We start from the raw sequence: 24,798 nt of genomic DNA on the forward strand, positions 1-24,798 counted from the left end.
TAATATTCTTGCATCTATGCCAAAGATGCACTATGTTGAAAATGGGGCAGTATGGAAAATGTGTGCCAAATGTACACTAAGGATATGGTAACAATCGGATGATATTATCTTATAATCTGTAACAAATGTTCCACCACAGTGTGGTGTGTTGATACAGGGGTGTTGTTTGGGAATTCTGCACATGTACATGATTGTTTTATCAGTTTACAACTTCTGCCATAAAATTATATTTAAAAAATGACAGTTGGGTGGGTTGGGAAAAAATACACCAAATGTAAGACAAGGAGTATAATTAGTAGTAAGATTTTGACAATATTCTTTCAAAATTTGTAAAAAATGTCTCACAGAGAATAGACAATGGGGGATGTAGGGGAAAATAAATATATCTTTTTTTTTAAGTGAAACGTTGAATATTCTATGCAAATAGTAAAAAAAAAAAAGAGCTGGAGTAGCAATACTTATATTGGACAATATAGATTTTAAATACAAAACTGTTATAAGAGATGAAGAAGTTATTACATATTAATAAAAGGAGCAATTCATCAAGAAGAAATAACTATAATAAATATTTATGTGCCTAACCTGGGTGCCCCTAGATACACGAGGCACACATTGGCAAAACTGAAGGGAGAAATAGATGTCTCTACAATAATAGTTGGAGATTTCAATACACCACATTCATTATTGGATAGCACATCTGGACAGAGGATAAATAAAAAAAGAGAGAGCTTGAATAATACGATAGATGAATTAGACCTAACAGACATCTATGGAGCACTGCACTCCAAAACAGCAGGATATATATTCTTTTCAAGTGCTCATGGATCCTTCTCCAGGATCATGTTGGCTTATAAGACAAGAATCAATACGTTTAAAAAGATTGAAATTACACAAAACAATTTCTCTGATCATAATGGAATAAAGCTGGAAAAAAATAATGGGCAGAAAAAGGGAAAATTCATAAATATATGGAGATTAAACAACACACTCTTTTTTTTTCTTAATTTATTTTAATTTATTTTAGGCCAGTGTAAATATGGTTTGAAATTCAAGCATTAAAAATTGTGTGGGAGAGAGTTTAAACTATAATGTAACTGTAATCCACATTTAGTGGCAATTCTCCAAAATGTGTTCATCAATTTTAACAAATGTACCACACTCATGAAGGATGTTGTTAATGTGAGAAATTGTGGGAAGGGTAGGGAGTGGAGCATTTGGGAGTCCCCTATATTTTTTATATAACATTTATATAATCTAAGTATCTTTAAAAGAATAAAATTAAAAAGTATATTTTAAAAAAATAACTTTTCAACCAATATCTTTTATTAAAACTAATAACATCAGTACCTCTCCTACTGGTGCAGTGGAGAAACAAAGCAGCTAGGGGTTCAGACAAGACACGTTCCTAGGTCAGGTTTTCAGTGGCACTGTAGGTGGTTGCCAGTTTCAAAGTACATTTTGGCCCATTTATCTTCATAAATTATACCATATGGTTTTCAGTTTTTACACACATTTAAACTGAAAAGAAAATCTATTATACATTAGAGGAAAGCATATTTCAGTGGGCTTCATGTGTCAGAAACAACTCCATATTTCATAAAATTATTTTTATGCCACACTAGCTACCTTTGAGAAAGAATAGTTCCATGTCAATGTACAATCTGGAATAGACTTTCAGAAAATCTTAGAGAGATCTATGTAAATTCCAATATGTCCTCCCATACAATGAATCAATTCATCTCCACTCCTCAGTGTTAAAAGAGAGTAGCTGGCCATTACTTTTTAAAGTATGGCTCAGAGAAAATACAATAATGATCATTATCTGGCATTTTGTTCCAGATGAAATCATTGAGTCTTATATCTGACTCTGTGATTCTGTGATTTGTTATAACTGTATCCCTCCCTATTAAGTTATTCTTGTTAATGTTAATTCCATATTCATTTGATATAAACATTTATAGTAAACCTTAAAATAACCTGTATCCCAAATATATGCCAGGGACTCCTAAAAAGAAAATTCAGCTTTCCACCCATTTCTAACAACATTTAGTCATATTAGTAACTATTAAAATGACAACTAAAGATTTAGGCAGTTGTCTTGCAGTGAACAGGCATAAGCAGGGAAATTTGGGCAAGTTACTCAGTGTAGTTATCAATGCTTAGTTCTTCTTGTTTTTCTTCAGATAGCAAGCCCGTTTGGACTTGGCTGTACTCATCATTATTTTTAAGCAAATCCAAGAAGGCAGGAGTGACATGATTGAGGCCATTAGAAAATGGATCACGTATCCATTGGTTCGGGACTGCAAGCCAACTGTTTTAAGGGCAGACTTCACAAATGTCTCTGAAGAGGGTTTATCCAAGGTCGGCTTTCGGACTTTGGCCAGTTTTGTAGCTATGAGATATGGCAGGACACTCTGCACAAAGATGCCCTTGCTCTTATACTCTTCATGGAGGCACTGAGAGAAGTAATCTACAAAAGCCTTGGATGCAGAGTAGAGAGCCAACAGTGGAACTGGATGCATCCCGCTGGCAGAGGAGATGTTCAGAATTACCCCTTTAGATCTTTCTTCCATGCCTGGCAGCACCAATCGTGTCATCTTACAAACAGAAATGATGTTAACATTTATCAGTTTCTTGATGGTATTGTCCAAGTCCAGGACATTCAAAAAGTATTCAGGATACTCGTATGACATTCCCACATTGTTAACTAGGACACCAATTTCAAGACCTTCTAAGCCCCTTTTAATTGTATCATAAATATCTACTGATCCAAAGTCAGCAGCAATGGTCCTTGTTTCCACTTTGAATTTTTCTCTTATTTCACTGGAAACCTGGTTCAGTTTATCCTGTGATCTGCTGATAAGGACAACCTTCATTCCACACTTCGCCAACTCTTCTGCATATGCTTTTCCAATTCCATCAGTACTACCAGTCACAACTGCCCATTCCCTGAGACTTGGTCCGATCCCATCCTCGCTACCCAGCCCCCAGACGCGAAGGGCCGTGAAGAGCCAGCACAAGATGCGCAGGCCCACGAAGGCCACAGTGCCTGCGCTCGCCCAGTATAGGAAGCCAGCGGCGGGGACAGCGCTCTCCATGGCCGTTGACTAGGCCTCATTACCTGCGGAAGGAAAAAACTAATGAATGAACCCAAGAGGAAGTGCGCGAGGTGACAGTGAGGTGCACACTCTACAACACACTCTTAAGTAATCAGTGAGTCAAAGAAGAAATTGCAAGAGAATTCAGCAAATAACTTGAGACAAATGAAAATGAGAGCACAAGATATGAAAACCTATGGACACAACCATTATAAGGTCCGCAGGATGGAGGAATAGAGTATGGATTAGAGTGGACTTACTGATATTCTATTCATGAACTATTGTGATTAGTAATCAAAGAAAATGTGACATTGGGGTGGAGAAAGTGGCCATGGTGGCTGCTGGGGGTAGGGAGTGAGAGGAAGAGATGAGATGTGGGGGCATTTTCGGGACTCGGAGTTGTCCTGGGTGGTGCTGCAGGGACAGTTACCGGACATCGCATGTCCTCCCATGGCCCACTGGGTGGACTGTGGGAGAGTGTGGGCTATGATGTGGATCACTGACCATGAGGTGCAGCGGTGCTCAGAGATGTATTCACCAAATGCAATGAATGTCACATGATGATGGAGGAGATTGTTGTTATAGGGGGAGGAGTGGGGTGAGGTGGGTGGGGGTACATGGGGACCTCATATTTTTTTAATGTAACATTAAAAAAATAAAGACAAAAAAAAAAGATAAGTCCAGTGTAATCACCCTGCCGCTGTGCGGCTGACTGGTTTGTGGGGCTTGGGGCCATCTTGAGGGTTTGGTGTTGGTCTCAGCTATTGGCAAATTCAGCAATGATGGTTGTCAGTCAGACTTGGCAAGAAACATTGAGCTCATGCTTGGTCTCTGTATTAGTTTCTTCTGTCGCTATAACAAATTACCTTGGCTCGTGGGCAGCTTCCTCCACATTCAAAGCCAGAGCAGTGTCTTCTCTCCTCTCTAAGCTCTGCTTCTGTCCTGAAGTCTTCTCTCTGACAGTGACCCTCCTGTGTCCCTCTTATATGGGTCCTTGTGATTGCAGTGAATCCACTTGAATATCCAGAAAAATCTCCCCATGGCAAGATCCTTAACTTAATCCCATTTGTAAAGGTCCTTTTATCATGTAAGGTGACATAGTCACAGTTTTCAGGGACTGGGATGTGGGCATCTTTGAGGAGCCATTATTCAGTCTATCATAGTCTTCATTCCTGCTACCACATTGTTCATAGTTTATTTAGTAAGTATTGGAGTGGCAGGGGAAAGGGATTTACTGACATTTTGTAGAGCATGTTGTGTTACCCACCTGCTTAGTAAGAGCCTCTTCTGCAGTGGATGCTCTTTGGTGAGTGTTCATATAGGACACAGATGTCTGCTCAGTCTTTCTCCATTTCAAAAGCCATCCTTGTGGCCAGTCTTCCAATCTTGTTCCTTGAAATTCTCAGCCATCCAACCACACTGTTAGCAGCTACACTCACGAATCAATGTGGATCCAAACTTCTGGCCACTGTCAGGAGCTGAGCTCAGCTGAGAGCTCATGTGTTGGGGTAGTCGATTAAAACAACAAGCCAAAAAGAAAGTAACACTTGTCCTTTAATCACATCCTGTGATAGAATAAAGAAGAAGCTGACCTGGAGAAGGCCAGCTCCTGTGCTGTTCCACTTTTCCCCATGAGATGGCACCAGGTGAGGGTGAGATGGATCAGGGCAGGCCTCAGTCTAGGGATCCCCAAGCAAAAGGTTCACGCTTTTGTAGGATTTGAGCTCCTGGTATGGAGGCCTCTGAGTGAAGGTGCCTGGGCCAGGAATGCAGGTCTTCCCAAGAGCGTGACTGGTTGGGGGCCTGAGTCCTTGACTCCAACTCCCTTCTGAGGCTGCCGCGCGTGATGGCGCTCCACGTCTGTGTGGGGAGGGCAGCTTTGCCCCCTGCGGCCCGTTGGGTAAAGTCTGCCGAATTGCCTATTTAAGATCACATATAGCCAGGAGCTGGACCCCTCAGCCACTTCCCCCTCCAGGAAAAGTGGACAACAATGATACACTACCTGAAGGCCTGCCCACTGGGGATTGAAGGAAAAACTTGAGTTTGTTTTCCTCAGTCAGCTGGTTGTAGGGAAACCCCCTTGAGGCCATAGGCATGGATTGAGGGAGATGAGGCATTGAAGCAGGAGTAGATGCTGGAGTCTGAGCGACCTGCTCTTGTACCCTCTGGACCTGCCTGAGGTCGTTCTCTTACATACCGTTTTTGCTTGATGAGAGATTGCTGTGGCACATGTGAAGCTCAGGCTTCACGGCCATCTGATAGTCTGTGATTAAGTATTCATTCAGGATCTACCATGGCCCAGTGGCAAGCAGGCTGTTGTTTCTCAAACTTTCAAAAGGAGAATATTTGTATGTAAAAGGAGATACGTTTGCTCCAAAATCCTAGAGGTCTGCATTATGAGTCTCCTAGTGAGTATCGTTGTATTTGCTGGACCATCACGTTCAAGTGGAAGAGCAGCCTGGACAGCAGCTTAGACTTTCCGATCTGGTCCATACTTGAAATTGGATGACTTAGAGTTGACTCTAGAGAGAGGTTAAAATGCCATATGCTAACTTGGAAATTCAAGAGGGCCTATGAAACATTGTGCCTCTTCTTCGTGATTTGGTGGTCTGATGTCCAGCATCTTGTCTTGGAGGGGATATTTCAATATGCTTCAAACCATTGAACTCCTGGAAACTTGCCCAGGTGGGAGAGGGCTCCTGAATTTTTGTGGGATTTTATTTCCCACTTTCTAGTTTGCATGTATCTTACTACGGTATCTGTGCCAGTTAATCAGTGTATTGTCTCTTGGCTGCAAATACACTCTCCATTGCCTGCTGTGTGAAAATAGAGATGGGCCCTCTCCTTTATCAATTTTGTCATGTCACTCAAACTGCACAGCACATGGCCCATCAAATAAGTTATATTAATAATCTAGCTACTGACCCCATGTCTGATTGGTTTTCCTCATTATCTTAGCCCTGAATCTCATAGATACTTCCCATATGCACCCCACTAATAACCCTCCTTCTTTTCATTTCAGCAGAACCGTACCTTCTCCAAGCTATAAGGTAGTTCATTCAAACAACAGTCTGGAACATCACCCAGAATCACATGAACAACCTCCTAGTGGCTGAATACCAGCCGTCAACCCCTAAAACTCCATTGCAGCAACTCAATGAAACCCTGCTCCACCCCTCAGCAGCATAACTATAGCCACTTAACAAATTACTACCAATCTTTGCAGCTTACAACAACACACTGTCAACATCTCACAGCTTCTGGGGGCAGAAACCTGGATCCAGTTTAGCTGATCCTTAGGAAGGTGACTGCAGGGTGCTGTCTGACAGAACTGGTGCACAGAAAACCTTCTGTGCCCCAGAAACTGTCTGATCCCACTTTCATTATTTGCCTGGTGGTGCTGGAAGAAGAATTATGGGCAGGGAAGGTAAATTCATATTCAGGATATGTGTCTATTTCAGTGAGAACAAATCTCTGCCTCCTCTGTGATCAGATAAGTCCAGTGTATGATATTCTATTCATAACTATTGTGATTAGTAATCGAAGAAAATGTGGCATTGGTGTGAAGAAAGTGGCCATGGTGGCTGCTGCGGGTAGGGAATGGGAGGAAGAGATGTGAAATGGGGGCGTTTTTGGGACTTGGAGTTGTCCTGGGTGATGCTGCAGGGACAGTTACTGGACATTGTATGTCCTCCCATGGCCCACTGGGTAGAATGTGGGAGAGTGAGGGCTATGATGTGGACCATTGACCATGAGGTGCAGGCGGTGCTCAGAGATGTATTCACCAAATGTGATGAATGTCTCGTGATGATGGAGGAGATTGTTGTTATGGGGGGAGGGGCTAGGGGGGAGTATATGGGGACCTCATATTTTTTTAATGTAATATTAAAAAAATAAAGACAAAAAAAACAAAAATCCTATGGACTGGCACTGCCTCACAATGAGGATGCAGCTTCGTCCCTGCAAGACTGATGGAGGAGGCACCCATGGCTCTGGAACATCTCGGGCCATGTCCACGGACATCAGACATGTAAATCAGATGTACGTTCCCAGTTTGAACAAGGAGAGGAACTGTGGGGAGAAAGAATTGGATTCTTCCAGAACCAGAATTCAGGCAGGGAAAGTGGTCTTAAAGGTCAGATATGTTATCCATGTAGCATATCTGAAGTAAAGATACATCTACCATCACGTCATTGGTTTAGCCCCAGCATATGGGAACCGCAAAGAGCCTGTTACTCAGCAGAAGCTTGGATCCCAACAAACAGGAAGGGACAGCACCGGCCAATGGGAGACCCCAGCTGCTCAGTTACCCAGGAGGAAGTACCAGGAATGGGACCCAGGACCTTGTACATGAGGAGCAGGCACTCTACCACTGAGCTACACAGCTCCCCAATAAGTGTTGATTTTTCCATTTGTTTGTTTTGTTTTTAGGAGGTACTGGGGACCAAACCCAGACCTCATACATGGGAAGCAGGTGCTTGACCACTTGAGCTACATCTAAGCTATATTCTATAGTCCATCTCCTTAAGTTTGCTCATCTTGTTTGGTTCATAACAGTGAGATCATAAAATATTCATCCTTTTGTGTCTGGCTTATTTCACTCAACAGAATGTCCTCAGGGTTCCTCCATGTTGTCATGTGCTTCCCCAGTTCATTCTTCTTATGGCTGAATGTTATTCCATCGTATGGTTATGCTACAGTTTGTTTATCCATTTATCGGTTGACAGGCAGTTGGGTTTCCATCACTTGGTAACAGTGAAATTGTGAATGCCGCTCTGAGCATTGGTGTGCAAATATCTGTTTATGTACTAGTTTTCAAGTATTCTGAATATGTTCCTAGTAGCAGCATTGTTGGGTCATATGGCAGTTCTATGTTTGGCTTCCTGGGGAACCCCCAGACTATCTTCCTCGGGGACTGCACCATTTTGCACTCCCACCAACAGTGAAGGAGTGTTCCTATTTCTCCACATCTGCACTAGTGCTTGTAATTTTCTATTTTGTTTTGTTTTTTGTAATTATGGCCTTTCTGTAAGGTATGAAGTAATGTTTCATTGTGGTCTTGATCTGCATTTTCCTGGTGGCTGGTGGTATTGAATATCTTTTCTTGTGTTTTTTGGCCATTTGTGTTTCTTCTTTGGAGAGGTGTCTATTCAAGTCTTTTGCCCATTTGTGAATTGGGTTGCTTATCTTTTTGTCCTTAAGTTGTGTGATTTCATTATATAATGTGGAAATCAAACCATTGTCTAATGTGTGGTTTCCAGAGACTTTCTCCCATTGAGAAGGTAGCTTTTTCACCGTCTCAATAAAATTGTTTGAAATACAAAAACAAAAAACAAAAAAACCTATGGGACACTGCAAAGGCAATGCTGAGAGGAAAATCTATAGTCCTCAATGCTTACATTAAAAAAAAAAAAAAAGAAAGAGCTAAAATTGAAGATCTAACTGCACACCTAGAGGAACTAGAAAAAGAACAGCAAACTAATCCCAAACCAAGCTGAAGGAAAGAAAGAGTAAAGATCAGAGCAGAAATAAATGAAATCAAGAACAAAAAGCAATAGAGAGAATCAACAAAACTAAAAGTTGGTTCTTTGAGAAGATCAACAAACTTGACAAATCCTTAATTAGACCAACAAAAAGAAAAAGAGAGAAGACTCATAAATAAAATCAGAAATGAAAGCAGAGATATTACCTCTGACCCCACAGAAATAAGAGAGATCATAAGAGGATACTATGAACAACTGTTAGCCAAAAAACTAGACAATGCAGAAGAGATGGACAAATTCCTAGAAACACATTAACCACCTACACTGACCCTAGAAGAAACAGAAGACATCAGCAAAACAATCACAAGTGAAGAGATTGAAACAGTCATCAAAAACCTTCCAAAGATAAAAAGCCCAGGACTGGATGGCTTCACAGATGAATCCTACTAGTCATTCAAAGACTATCTAATACCAGTCTTGCCCAAGCTCTTCCAAAAAATTGAACAGGAAGGAATGCTACCAACCTTCATTCTATCATGCCAACATCACCCTGATACCAAAAACAGATAAAGATATTATGAAAAAAGAAAATTACAGACCAATATCCCTAATGAATATAGATGCAAAAATTCTCAATAAAATACTTGCAAAATGAATTCAAAAGCATATTAAGGAAGATTCTGGGGGACTGACAGGAAGAGCTGAATACTCTCATACAAACAACGGAAAAGAACCAAAAGCTGTCTGGGGGAACTGCTTTAGGGGTGAGTGCTACACAACTCCCAGGAGAGCAAGGGACAGAGAGACAAAGAAGCCAAAAAGACAAATGTGAGTTACCAAGCTGCCACAGCAGCCGGGAAGGGCTCTCCTCTCTCACCCCCAAGATTTTAGGCTGGGGTAAAACCTCTGGTTCACTCCAGCCTACAGAGAGGAGAACAGACATCTTCCTCCCTGTCAGCCACTTCAAGAGAAAAGAGAGGGGAGGTCTGGATGCTTTTCTTCAGTTAATTGGGCCTGCAGAGCACAATTTGAATCTCCCATCTGGAGATTCAACACAGAACACAGGAAACCCCAGACTGAAACACCTCCATGGACAGATGCATTGACTATCGCCATCTGCTGGCTAGTCTGGAAACTGTATGGACAAAAACTGCTGCTGCTCTCTGTATCCAACCCCTGGGAGAAAATCTGCACCTCACTAGTGAGTCCCTGGCCTGATTTTGAAAACTTGAGCTGGGCAATTTTAAAGACTGAGAATAAATTGAACCAAATATCAAAGAAGAGCTGTGGGCGGGGGGTGGGGGAGGACAATAAACAAGAGAGAGAGATTAGCCATCAGAGTAAATACACCAACATATTCAGATGCCTAAACATCAGCAAAAAATTACAAGCCATACTAGGAAACAAGAGGAGATAGCCTAGACAGAAGAACAAACCAAATATCCTAAAGAGATACAGGATTTAATACAAAAGCGTATTAAAAGAATTATACACCACGATCAAGTGGGTTTTATCCCAGGTATGCAAGGGTGGTTCATCACAAGAAAATCAATCATGTAATAAACCACATTGATAAATTGCAAAAGAAAAATCACATGATCCTCTCGATTGATGCAGAGAAGGCATTTGACAAAACGCAGCACCCTTTCTTGATGAAAAAAAAAACAACTCCAAAAGATAGGAATAGAAGGAAACTTTCTCAATATGGTAAAGTGCATATATGAAAAACCTACAGCTAGCACTGTACTCAACAGTGAATGACTAAAAGCTTTCCCATTGAGATCAGGAACAAAACAAGGATGCCCACTGTCATTACTGTTATTCAATATTGTGCTAGAGGTTCTAGCTAGAGCAATTAGGCTAGATAAAGAAATAAAAGGCACCCAAATAGGAAAGGAAGAAGTAAAACTTGCAACTATTCCACTATTCCACTGATAATATGAACCTATATGTAGAAAATCCTGAAAAATCCTAACTAAACTAATAATAGACAGAATTCAAGATTATTATGCAAAAATCAATAGCATTTCTATACACTAATGATATGCAATCTGAGGAAATCAAAAAAGAAATTCCTTTTATAATAGTGACTGAAAAAATCTAATATTTTGGAATAAACTTAACCAAGGATATAAAGGACCTGTATTCAGAAAACTGCAAAACATTGCTAAAAGAAACCAAAGAAGACCTAAATAAATAAAAGGACATTCCATGTTCATTGATTAGAAGACTAAATATCATTAAGATGTCAATTCTACCTAATCTGACTTACAGATTCAATGCAATCCTAATAAAAATCCCAGCAGCCTTTTTTGCAGAAATGGAAAAAAACAATTATCAAATTTATTTGGAAGGGTAAGGATCCAAAATGGCCAAAAATATTTCTAAAAGAAGAACAAAGTTGGAGGACTCTCACTTTCAGACTTTAAAGCATATTACTTAGCTACAAAACAACATGGTACTGGCATAAAAAACAGACAGATTGACCAAAGGAACTGAATTGAGAACTCAGAAATCAACTCTCACATCTATGGTCAAGTGATTTTTAACAAGACTGTCAAGCCCTCCAGCTGGGCCAGAGCAGTCTATTCAATAAATGGTGCTGGGAGAACTGGACATGCATATCTAGAAGAAAGAAAGAGGACCCCTATCTCACACCTTATATAAAAAATTAGCTCAAAATGGATCAAGTACGTAAATATAAAAGTGACAACCATAAAAGTCCTAAAAGAAAATGCAGGAAAACATTGTCAAGAGCTTGTGGTAAGTGGTAGTTTCTTAAGCCTTACACCCAAAGCACAAACAACGAAAGAAAAAATAGATAAATGGGACCTCCTCAGAATTAAACACTTTTGCACCTCAAAGAACTTTGTCAAAAGGGTGAAAAGGCAGCTGACTCAATGACAGAAAATATTTGGCAAACATATACCTGATTAGGGTTTATATATCCATGATAAATAAAGAGAACATAAAACTCAAAAATAAAAAGACAAGCGGACAAAGAAACAAGACGCAACAAATAGACACCAAGAACAGACAACCAAGGGAGGGGGGGGAAATTAAATAAATAAATAAATCTTTAAAAAAAAATAAAAAATAAAAAAATAAAAAGACAAACGACCCAATTTTAAAATGGGCAAAAGACAATTGTCCAAAAAAGAAATACAAATGGTGAAAAAACACATGAAAAAATTTTTGACATCACTAGCAATTAGGGAAATGCAAATTAAAACTACAATGAGCTATCATTTCACACCTATTAGAATGGCCATTACTAAAAAGTTGAAAGAGTATAAGTGTTGGAAAGGATGTGGAGAAATTGGAACTCTTATTATTGTTATTGGGAATGTAGAATGGTACAGCCACTGTGAAGTCCTGTTTGGCAGTTCCTAAAGAAGTTGAATATAGTCTTGCCATGAGACCCGGCAATACAATTACTAGGTATAAACCCAGAAGAACTGAGAGCGGTGACATGAACAGACATCTGCAGACCAGTGTTCATAATGACATTATTCACCATTGCCAAAAGTTGGAAACAACCCAGGTATCCATCAACTGAATGGATAAGCAAATTGTGGTGTATATACATGATGGAATATTATGCAATGGTAAGAAGAAATGAAGTCCTGAAGCATATGACAACATGGCTGAACTTGGAGGACATTATGTTTAGTGAAGCAAGCTTGACGCAAAAGGACAAATACTGTATAATTGTGTTGTTATGAACTAAATACGTTGTATAAATTCATGGAGTTAATGATTAGAATATAGGTCACCAGAAAATAGAATGAGGGTAGAGAATGGAAAACTGAAGGTTAATCTGTGCAGAATTGGTTTTAAAAGGTTGTAAGTCTTTGGAAATGAATAGAAATGATGAAAGCATATTATAGTGCTTGTTACTAGCAGAGCTATTATGTGGGTATGACAGTGGTAGAAATGTTAAGTCTAAGATCATGTATATTACTAGAAGGAAAGCTAAAAATGTAACATGGAACTGCATAACATAGTGAAACCTCATTTAAAATATGAATATGTATGGCAGTTTGAGATTATTTTTGTGAGTCCCCCAAAAAAGAGAAAGATTATGTTTGCAAACTGGCCTGTTCCTCTAGGTGTGATAACCTTTGATTGTATTAAATTAAAAGGTTTTAAGTTTACTTAAGGGAAACGGACTTGGCCCAGTGGTTAGGGCGTCCGCCTACCACATGGGAGGTCCGTGGTTCAAACCCCGGGCCTTCTTGACCCGTGTGGAGCTGGCCCATGCGCAGTGCTGGTGCATGCAAGATGTGCTGTGCCATGCAGGGGTGTCCCCCACGTAGGGGAGCCCCACGCGCAAGGAGTGCACCCCATAAGGAGAGCCGCCCAGCGCGAAATAAAGTGCAGCCTGCCCAGGAATGGGGCTACACACATGGAGAGCTGACACAGCAAGATGATGCAACAAAAAGAAACATAGATTCCTGGTGCCGCTGATAAGGATAGAAGCAGTCACAGAAGAACACACAGCAAATGGACACAGAGAGCAGACAACTGGGGAGGGGGGGAAGGGGAGGAAAATAAACAAAAATAAATAAATAAAATTTTAAAGAAAGTTTACTTAATAAAATCAATTTAGGGCCTTTGATTCGACCCTATCAGTAGGGTGTGACTCAGGGTTGATTTCCCGCCCCCTTGCTGGGCTACATAAATGGACACTCACTCAAGAGGACACATGGTAAGAGAGCAGGCTCCATAGATGCCAGAGGAGAGAACTTTGTCATGTGACAGAAAGGAGAAGGTTTAAACAGCTAAAGCCCAGAGAGAGATGAGCTATGGGCCTGATAGTTCACAGCTGAAGAGAACAGAGCAGCTGAGAGGGTCCAGGAGGAAATGAGCCCAATGCCAGCCCTGAGAGATGAGCCCTATGCCAGTCTACAGCTGAGGTAAGAAGAAGCTGGACCCATGGAGCCTTAAGAGAAAGAAGGGAAGAGAGGCCAGGCAGAGATCGCCTGCCATCTTGCTTCAACACTTGGCAACTGACTTTGGTGAGAAAGCAGCCTTGAGTTGGTCTCTTTAGGGCCTTGTAACTAAGTTTTTACCCCCAAATAAATACCCTTTGTAAAAGCCAACAGATTTCTGGTACTTTTCATAGCACCCCTTTATCTGACTAATACAATATGGGTGGTATTGCATATATAAGACTGTTTTTACAAAATATAAATACAAATAAACTAGAGAGAAAGAAACAGGATTGCAGCTATGCATGGCAGGAGAAGCATAGAGAGAATGAGAGATGATGAGTTTTGTTTGTTTGTTCATTTGTTTTTTTGTTTTTATTATTATTATTATTGGAATAATGAAAAATGGCCTAAAAATGATTAAGTGATAAATGTACAACTTTGTCACTATACTGAATAACATTGTACACTTTGGATGGATTACTGCTTTATTAGTATGTGTCAATAAAATTGATTTGTTTTTTAAAAAAAGACACTGGGGGGAAGTGGATGTGGCTCAAGCAAATGGGCTCCTGTCTACCATATGGGAGGTCCAGAGTTCGATTTCTGGGGCCTGTTGGTGAAGGCAGGCTGGCCTGCATGTCAAGCTAGCCCAAGCAGAGAGCTGGCACAGCAAGATGATGCAACAAAAAGAGGCACAGAGGAGAGACAATAAGAGACAAAAGACAAAAGAGTGTCTTTTTTAAAAAAAGACACTGGTGAGCATAAAGAAGAATTTGAAAGCTTGCAAAGAAAAGTAACGGATCCAACAAAAAACACAATGATGAGATTAAAAATACATTAGAAGCATATAGTAGCAGATTTGAAATGGCAGAAGAATGAATACGGAAAATCAAGGACAGAGCATCTGAACTTGAAAAGACAGGGGAACAGATAGAAAAAAGAATGGAGGGAAACGGATGTGGCACAACCAATTGGGCTGCTGTCTACCATATAGGAGGTCCATGGTTCGATGCCCAGGGCCTCCTGGTGAGGGCAAGCTGGCCCACATGGTGAGCTGGCCCATGCAAAGTGCTGTCCCATGTGGGAATGCAGCTCCACGCAGGAGTGCCAGCCAATGCAGAAAGCTGGCTCAGCAAGATGACGCAACAAGAGACACAGAGGAGAGAAAATAAGAAGACGTAGCAGAACAGGGAGTTGAGGTGGCGCAAGAGAGTAATCACCTCTCTCCCACTCCGGAAGGTCCCAGGATCGGTTCCTGGAGCCACCTAATGAGAATACAAGCAGACATAGAACACACAGTGAATGGACACAGGAAGCAGACAACAGGGGGAACCAGAGGAAGGGGAGAAATAAATAAAAAATAAATCTTTATTTTTAAAAAAATGGAAAAAATTGAACAGGGTCTCAGGTAATTGACATGACAGCATGACATGCTCAAGTATATGTATTATTGGTGTCCCAGAAGGAGAAGAGAATGAAAAAGGGGCAAAATGAATATTTGAGGAAATAATAGCTGAAAATTTCCCAACTCTTATGAAAGACATAAATATCAGTACCTGGAAGGACAGCAGACACCAAACAGAATAAATCCAAATAGACCCACTTCAAGATACCTACTCTTCAGAATGTCAAATACCAGAGATAAAGAGAGTAGTCTGAAAGCAGTCAGAGAAAAGCAATTCATCGCATACAAGGAACGCGCCATAAAACTAAGTGCCAATTTCTCATCAGAAACCATGGAAGTGAGAAGGCAGTGGAAAGATATATTTAGGATGCTGGGAAAAAAAATAGCCAGTCAAGAATTCTTTAACCAACAACACTGTCCTTCAAAAAATGGGGGTGAACTAGGCCTAGAGCTGTAAGGTGCCTAAGCATTACCTCCTGAGAGCTTCCATGTTGCTCAAATGTGATCACTCTCTAAGACAAACTCAGCATGTAAATGCATTACCTTCCCCCCAGCATGGGATATGACTTCTGGGGATGAGCCTCCCTGGTGCTGAGGGATTACTACCAAGCACCAGCTGATGATATAGCTAGAAAAAGACCTTGAATAAAAGTGTCAACTCAGACCAGCAGAATATCTTAGCCTACATGTATATCAGGTGTTATTACATTTTTTTGACTTTGACTTTGGATAAAAGGGGAAAATGGAAAGGACAAATGAGTTTATATGGCTATGAGTCTCCAAAAAAGAGTCAGGAGTTCATCAGAGGGCTAACACTTATGCATGCCTCAGCAGGTACCAGAGATAGCCAAAGTAGATAGAAACCCAAGTACTGGTTCTCCTGAGGGCTACAGAGACCCACAGGTTCTATGGTCATGGCAGATGACTCTGGAGTTCAGTACCACATCAGTTGGCTCTACTTTGGAGTTTGTGTTCCTGAGTGTGATTGAGTTGGTCTCAGATATGACCTTTCTACACATGCCTCTTCTGTTACTTTTACCAGATCTGTGATTGGCACTGGGGTTGGTGTATACTCAGGAGACCTGACTCTCTGGACTGTCCATGTGACAGCCAGGCCCTGAGCCTCAGCAGACTTGCAACTCCTACCATCTGGTTTATTGGACTTACCCTGGCCAGCTAAGAGGGAGGTGAAGAAGGTCAACCATCACACCAGGGAGCCAAGAGTGCCTACAACTGCAAGCAGGAGAATTACATCCATCATCCATGTGGGATCTAAGCCCCCTCCTGATGTAGAGGAGGAGTGGACATAACCATCCCAGGGTCCACAGGATGGAGAAATAGAGTATGGATTAGAGTGGACTTACTGGTGTTCTGCTGGGGAACAATTGTGATAGCTTATGGAAGAAATTGTAGTATTGATGTGTAGAAAGTGGCCATGGTAGCTGCTGATGGTAGGGAGAGGGAAGAAGAGATATGATGTGGGGGCATTTTCAGGATTTGGAATTGTCCTGGGTGGTGCTGCAGGGACAGATGCTGGACACTGTGTGTCCTCCCATGGCCCACTGGGTGGACTGGGGGAGAGTGTAGACTACAATGTAGACCACTGTCCATGTGCTGCAGCAGTGCTCCAAAATGTATTCACCAGGTGCAGTGAATGTGCCACGATGATGGAAGAGGTTATGGATGTGGGGGGAGTGGGGTGAGAAGGGTGGGAGATATATGGGGACCTCATTTTTTTAAATGTAACATTAAAAGAAAATAAAGAAGAAAAAAATGGGGGTGAGTTTAAAGTCTTCATAGATAAACAGAAACTGCAAGAGGCTGTCACCAAGAAACAGAACTTGCAAGACATTCTACAGGGAGTACTGCAGCCTGAAAGGAAGAGAGGAGAGAGGGGCTCGAAGAAGAGTGTAGTAATGAAGATTATTAGTAAGGGTAACCAAAAGGGTAAACAGACTGACAATAGTAAGATACAACAACAGAAAGCCAAAGGATGAAATGAATGAAGTTTAGTAATGATTTTACAGTAATAACATTGAAAGTTAATGGGGACAAAGAGGTATAATATGGGGGCAATTTCAGGACTTAGAATTGTCCTGAGTGACATTGCAATGCCAGATACGGCTCATTATATACATGACCATAACCTACAGATATGAGTGGGAGAGAGTATAAACTACAATGTAAGCCATGATTAGTGGCAATGTTCCAAACTATGTTCATCAATTGCAATGAATGTACCACACTAATGAAAAAAGTTGTTAATGTGGGGAAGGATGAGAGGAGTGGGGAGTGGGGCATGTGAAAATCCCTTATATTTTTTTATGTAACATTTTATGTAATCTAAGTATCTCTTTAAAATAAATAAAAAATACATTTTAAAAAAAGAAAACTAAGCAAAAAGAAAAAAAGAAGAAAGTTAATAGATTGAACTCCCCAATCAAAAAACATAGACTGATAGGAAGAATAAAAAATATGAGCCATTTATATGCTGTCTACAAGAGACTCAACTTAGATGCAAGGACAAAAATAGGCAGAAAATGAAAGGTTAGAAAAAGATATTTCACACAAATAGTAACCCAAAAGAGCTGGGTGGCTATACTAATTTGAGACAAACAGATTTTAAATGCAAAGCTGTTAAAAGAGATGAAGAAGGTCATTATATATTAATAAAAGGGGAAATTCACCAAGAAGAAATAATTATTATAAATATTTATGCACCTAACCCAGGTTCCCTAAAATGCATGATGCAAACACTGCCAAAAATGAAGGAAGAAGTAGACATCTCTACAATGATAGTTGGAGACTTCAATATACCACCCTTATCATTAGATATGACTTCTGGAAAGAGGATCAATAAGGAAACAGAGCTTGAATAATATGATAAATGAATTAGACCTAACAGACACGAATAGAACATTGCAATCCCAAATAGCAGGATATACATTCTTCTCAAATGCTTGTGGCTCTTTCTCCAGGATAGACTAAACATAAACAGGTCACAATAAATTTTAAAAGATTGAAAATTATACAAATTTATATAAAATTATACAAAGCACTTTCTCTCATCATAATGGGATGAAGCTGGAAATCAATAACAGGTAAAGAAAGGCAAAATTCACAAATGCATATAGCTTAAACAACACACTCAAACAATCAGTGGGTCAAAGAAGAAATTGCCAGTAAATATCTTGAGATGAATGCAAACAAGAACACAACATATCAAAAGCTATGTGATGAAGTGAAGGCAAATTTATAGCCTTCAGTGATTATATTTAAAAAGACTAAAGAATTCAAATCAAAGATCTAACTGTACACTTGGAGGACATAGGGAAAGAACAGCAAACTAATCCCAAACCAAACTGAAGAAGAGAAATAAAGATAAGAGCAGAAATAAATGAATTTGAGAACAAAGAAGTAATAGAGAGAACAAAAAAACAAAAGTTGGTTCTTCAACAAAATCAACAAACTCTTGGTTAGACTGATAAAGAAAAAAGAGAGAAAATACAAATAAATAAAACCACAAATGAGAGTGGGGAAATTACCATTGACCCTGCAGAAATAAGAGATCATAAAAGGACACTATGAACAACTGTACACCACTAAACTAGACAGGGTAGATGAAATGGGCAAATTCCTCTAAACACATCTACAACTGACCATAGAAGAAAAGGAAGACCTTAACAAACCAATCATAAATAAAGAAATTAAAACCTCCCAAAAATGAAAACCCCAGGACCAGATGCTTCACAAATGAAGTCTATTAATCATTAAAGAGGATTTAATACCTTTTTCAAACTCTCCCAGAAAATTGAACAGAAGGGAATAGAAGCCAACATTACCCTAATACCTAAGCCAAATAAAGATACTACCCAAAAAAGAAAATTACAGACCAATTCTTTAATGAATATAGACAGAAAAATCTTCAACAAAATATTTGCTAATCAAATCTCCAAAAGCACATTAAAAGAATTATGGGGAAGCAGATTTGGCTCAACTGATAGAGCATGTGCCTACCACATGGGAGATCCAGGGTTCAAACCCAGGGCCTCCTGACCCATGTGGTGAGCTGGCCCACACGCAGTGCTGATGCATGCAAGGAGTGCTGTGCCATGCAGAGATGTCCCCCATGTAGGGGAGCCCCACACACAAGAAGTGCACCCCGTAAGGAGAGCTGCCCCATGTGAAAAAAGTGCAGCCTGCCCAGGAGTGGTGCCGCCCACACAGAAAGCTGAAGCAGCAAGATGATGCAACAAAAAGAGATGCAGATTGCTGGTGCCACAGACACAAGGAGCACACAGTGAATGGATACAGAGAGCAGACAATGGGTGGGGGGCAGGAAAGGGGAAATAAATAAATAAATCTTTAAAAAGAAAAGAATTATGCATCATAATCAAGTGGGTTTTATCTGAGGTATGAAAGGGTGTTTCAACACCAGAAAATTAGTCTAATACAGTACATTAATAAATTGAAGAGAAAAATCACATAATCATCTCAACTGAGTAGAAAAAGCCTTTGACAAAATACAACATCTTTTCTTGGTAAAAACACCCCAAAAGATAGGAATAGAAGGAAACTTTCTCAACATGAGAAAGTGCATATATGAAAAACCCACAGTTAACATTGGACTCAATGGTGAAAGACTGTAAGCTTTCTCATGAGATTGGGAACAAAACAAAGATGCCCACTGTAACCACTGTTATTCATTATATTGCCAGAAGTCTAGCTAGAGCAATTAGCAAGTAAAAGAAATAAAAGGCATGCAAATAGGAAAGGAAGAAGCAAAACTGTCACTGTTGACTGATGATATGATCCTGTCTAGAAAATCTGGAAAAATCCTCAACAAAGCTACTAGAGCTAATAAACAAGTTAGCAAAGTGGTGGGATACAACATTAATATGCAAAAATGAGTAGCATTTCTATACACTACTAATGAGCAACCTGAGGAGGAAGTCAGGAAAAAAATTCCAACAATAGTGACTAAAAGAATCAAATATTTAGGAACAAACATAACCAAAGACATAAGGGACCTATATTCAGAAAACTACAAAACGTTGCTAAAAGAAACCAAAGAAGACCTAAATAAATAGGACATTCCTCGTTCATGGATTGGAAGACTAAATATCGTTACGGTGTCAATTATACACATATTGATTTACAAATTCAATGCAATCCCAATAAAAATTCCAACAGCCTTTTTTGAAGAAATGGAAAAGCCAATTATCAAATTCATTTGGAAGGGTAAAGGGCCCTGAATATCCAAAAATATCTTTAAAAAGAAGAACAAAGTTGGAAGACTCTCACTTCCTGACTTTAAATCATATTACTTAGCTCCGGTGGTAAAACCAGCATGGTACTGGCATAAAGACAAACATATTGACCAATGGAATCAAATTGAGGGTTCAGAAATAGACCCTCACATATACAGAAAGGCTGTCAAACCCACCCAGTCTACTCAAAAAATGATGCTGGGAAAACTGTATATCCACAGTCAAAAGAAAGAAAGAGGATCCCTATCTCTCGTCTTATATAAAAATTAACTCAAAATGAATCAAAGATCTCAATATAAAAGCTACAGCCATAAAACTCCTAGAAGAAAACGTAGGGAAATATCTTTAAGATCTTATGGTGGGTGGTGGTTTCTTAAAATCTTGTATCCAAAGCACAAACATGGGGGAGGGCGGGGGAGGGATTGATGTCACCTTCTCAAAATAAAGCACTTCTGTACCTCAAATGACTTTTTCAAGAAGGTGAAAAAGCAGCCTGCTCAATGGGAGAATATATTTGGAAACCATATATTTGATAAAGGTTTGATTTCCATGTTATATATGAGATCATACAACTCAGTGATAAAAAAGACCAGCAACCCAATTTAAAAATGGGCAAAAGAACTGAATAGGCATTTTTTCATAGAGGAAATACAAATTACCAAATAAGCACATGAAAAGATATTCAACATCACTAGCTATTCAGAAAATGCAGATCAAAACTACAATGAGATATCATTTCTCACCTTATAGAATGGCCATTATTAAAAAAAAAAAAAAACAGAAAACTACTTCTGGAGAGGATGTGGAGAAATAGGAATAATCCTTCACTGTTGGTGAGAATAGAGGATGCTGCATTCTCTGTGGAAGAGAGTTTGGCATTTCCTCAGGAAGCTAAAAATGGATCTGTTGTATGATCCAGCAATTCCATTACTAGGTATATATTCAGAAGAATTGAAAATAGGAACACGAATAGATAGCAGCACACTGATGTTCATATAGCATTATTCACAAGTGCTAAAAAATGGAAACAACCCAGGTGTTCATCAACTGATGAATGGATAAACAGAATATGGTATATACATACAATGGAATACTATTCAGCTATAAGAAGTAATGAAATTGGGATGCATATGACAATATGGATTAAACTAGAAGATATTTATGTTGAGTGAAATAAGCCATACAAAAGAGAATAAATATTGTATGGTCTCACTAATATGAACTAAATACTATGAGTAAACTCATGGAGATAAACTCTAGCGTATAAGTTACTAGGAGACCGAATGAAGGTTGAGAAGGAGGAGCTGATGCTTAATGTATGTAGAATTTCTAATAAGTTTGATTGTAAATGTGTGGAAATGGATAGAGTTGATAGCAACACATTATAGTGAGTATAACAAACACTGCTGATTTATAAATCTGATTGTGGCTGAAAAGGTTAGTCTAGGGATGTAAATGTCAACTGAAAGAAAGCTAGAGGATAATCTAGGAACTGTATAACATAGTGAACTCGGTGGTGGATGAGGATTGTGGTTAATAGTACTTACACAAAAATGTTCTTCTATGAACTAGAACAAATATATGTCACTATTACAAGGTGTTAAGAGGGCGGTGGACTTGGCCCAGTGGTTAGGACGTCCGTCTACCACATGGGAGGTCTGCGGTTCAAACCTCCTTGACCCATGTAGAGCTGGCCCATGCGCAGTGCTGATGTGCACAAGGAGTGTCCTGCCACGTAGGGGTGTCCCCCGCGTAGGGGAGCCCCACGCACAAGGAGTGCGTCCCATAAGGAGAGCCGCCCAGCACAAAAGAAAGTGCAGCCTGTCCAGGAATGGTGCCACACACACGGAGAGCTGACACAACAAGGTGATGCAACAAAAAGAAACACAGATTCCTGTGCTGCTGACAACAGAAGCGGACAAAGAAGACGCAGCAAATAGACACAGAGAGCAGACAGCTGGGGCACGGGGTGGGGGGCGGGAAGTGGAGAGAAATTAAAAAAAAATTAATAAATCTTTTTTAAAAAGTTGTTAAGAATATGGTGATACATGGGAAAAATACAACTAATGTAACTTATGGACTATAGTTAACAATAGTATTGTAATATTTTGGCATCAATAGCAAAGAAGGTACTAATCAATGCTAAGGGTCAATCATAGGGAGTATTATATTTTGGGTTTGTAATGCCACTTTTTTCTTCCTACATGTTCTAAAATATGGAATTTTTCCTTTAGGAGTAATGAAAACATTCTAAAATTGACTGAGATCATGACAATGCAGCTCTGTGATGAAACTGAAAACCACAGAATATACACTTTGGATGGATTGTACAAGGCACAGGACCATATAAGACAGTGAATCCCATGGTGGAAAATGGATTGTGGTTAACACTACAAATATAAGAATGTTGTTGCATGAACTACAATATGACAATAGGATGGTTTTGAGGGAAGATACACCAAATGTATGCTATGGAGTATAGTTAGCAGTAATATGTCGATTATGTTCTTTCAGCTTTTGTAGCAAATGTTCCACAACAATGCAAGATGTTGGTTGTGGGGTGATATATGGGAATCCTGTGTTTATGCATGATTGTTTTGTAAACTCACTTCTCTAATTTTAAAAAAGTAAAAAAAAATTAAAATGTGGTAGTATCCTGTGGCATCCTGACTGCCTCACTCCAACTCCATCCTCTCACCAGCTAGGTATAGAGATAGCCTGGGCTCCTAGTGAGGATTCCTTGTCCCAGTTCCAGAGGGAGCAGACTCACCCTCATATACATACCGGGACATATATGTCTGGCACAGTCTGACTGGTGGCATCCTGAAGGACTGAACCAAAACACTCAACTCAGGCTCACCATCTTCAAATTTGCCCGTCATTTAAGAGGCAGTTCACCAAGCTTTCCTACAGATTGCTATGGGAGAGAAATCAAGTTATGGTTCCCAGGGACTATGGATTGCAGGATGTAGGAAATGTAATGCAGTGCCTGGGTCCATGAGGAAACTGTTTCCTAGGGAAGAAGGATATTTGTATCCACGTAAATGGGGTAATTCCTAGGGCCATACGTATGCACGCCCAAGACAAAAGGCATATGTAGGAAGGATCAGGGCCCCTACACTTTAGCCTGAGCTATTCTCTAAATTAATTGTATGGATAAGCCATGAGGGAGAGCACTTGTGCAGGTCAATCTCCAAAGACTAAGAAAGGTGTTTTCTTTTTTCCTTCTTCTTTATCTTTTTAACTCCTCACATTCAAGGAAGCTCTGTCATAATACTACCTGGATACAAGCTTAAGAAAAAGATGTCTCACAGTCTAAATTCCATGATAACACACTAAAATATCAAAATGTCCAGGTTTCAACAAAAATCACAAAACATACAAAGAAACAGGAAGTGATGGTGCAGACAAAGGAGAAAATCAAACCATGAGAAGCAGGACCAGACCTGGGACATACCAGACAAAGATTTTTTTAAATGGTCATAAGTATGCTCAAAGAAGAAAAAAATGAAGGAAAGTGAACTGAGCCTGAGCAACCTTTGAGACACCATCAAGCATACCAACATGGGAGTCCCAGAAGAAGAAAAAGACAAGGGGGCAAGAGAATATTCAAAGAAATAATGGATGAAAAGTTCCCAAGTTTAACCAAAGACACGAATATACACATCCAAGACACTCACCAAACTCCACACAAGATAAACTCAGAAAGACCCACACTATGACATATTATAATTAAACTGTAATGCCAATGATAAAGAGAGAATTCTGAAAATTGCAAGAAAGAAGCAACATGTCACATTCAAGAGAACCTCACTAGTGTTAAATGCCAATTGCTTATTGGAAACCATGGCAGCAAGAAGGCAATGGGATGACATAGTTAAAGGGCTAAAAACAAAAGATTGCCAACAATAACAAAAAAGAGTAACTAAAGAGACAATGCAGAGAAGTGGATGTGGCTCAAGTGACAGGGCCTCTGCTTACCATATGGGAGGACCTGGGTTCACTCCCTGGGGCCTCCTGGTGATAAAGAAGAAGAGAAATTGTGCCTGTACAGTGAGCCAGTACCTGCATGGTGAACTGAGTGCCCATGTGGGTGCCTGTATGGTGAGCCAAGTACCCACATGGTGAGCCAAGTGCCCACACAAGTGACTGTGTGGTGAGCCAAGTGCCCATGTGGCAAGCTGAGTGTCCACGTGGTGAGCCGAGTGCCTGTGCAAGTACACACATGGCGAGCCAAGTGCCTATATGGGTGCCCACATGGTGAGCCAGTGCCCGCACAGTGAGCCAAGTGCCCACACGAGTGCCCACATGGTAGGCCAGTGTCCATGCAGCAAGCAGAGTACAGTGATCCGGTACCCGCACAAGTGAGTCACGCAGCAAGGTGATGATGCAACCAAAGAGGAGAGTCAAGGTGAAGCGCAGCAGAGACCAGGAATTGAGGTGGCACAATGGACAGGGAAACTCTCTCCACATCAGAGGTCCCCAGGATTGAATCCTAGTGAATCCTAGAGGAGAAAGGCTAGAAGAGAAGACAAAAAGAGAAATAGATACAGAAGATCACACAGCAAATGCACACAGCAAAATCGATAGGGTGGGGAGGGGAAG

At 40.2% G+C, this 24,798-nt stretch overlaps 1 protein-coding gene and 1 long non-coding RNA gene across 6 annotated transcripts in view; both read right to left on the reverse strand.

Annotated features, from left to right (window-relative positions):
• LOC139439704 (uncharacterized) overlaps positions 1–24,798 on the reverse strand; it is a 79,715-nt gene that overhangs the window by 24,854 nt on the left and 30,063 nt on the right. The gene's annotated exons all lie outside the window — the stretch shown is intronic.
• Positions 1,009–3,113, reverse strand: LOC101417351 (very-long-chain 3-oxoacyl-CoA reductase-like). The gene has a single exon (XM_012521202.4). The coding sequence runs from the start codon at positions 3,096–3,098 to the stop codon at positions 2,160–2,162; it is 939 nt and encodes a 312-aa protein (XP_012376656.1). The 5' UTR covers positions 3,099–3,113; the 3' UTR covers positions 1,009–2,159.

This window comes from Dasypus novemcinctus, chromosome 9 (genome assembly GCF_030445035.2).
Source record: "Dasypus novemcinctus isolate mDasNov1 chromosome 9, mDasNov1.1.hap2, whole genome shotgun sequence".
Classification (NCBI taxonomy): Eukaryota; Metazoa; Chordata; class Mammalia; order Cingulata; family Dasypodidae; genus Dasypus; species Dasypus novemcinctus.

Bases quoted from the DNA above. Each gene is read 5' to 3' on its own strand.
- LOC101417351 (XM_012521202.4), bottom strand. From the start codon at position 3,098: ATGGAGAGCGCTGTCCCCGCCGCTGGCTTCCTATACTGGGCGAGCGCA.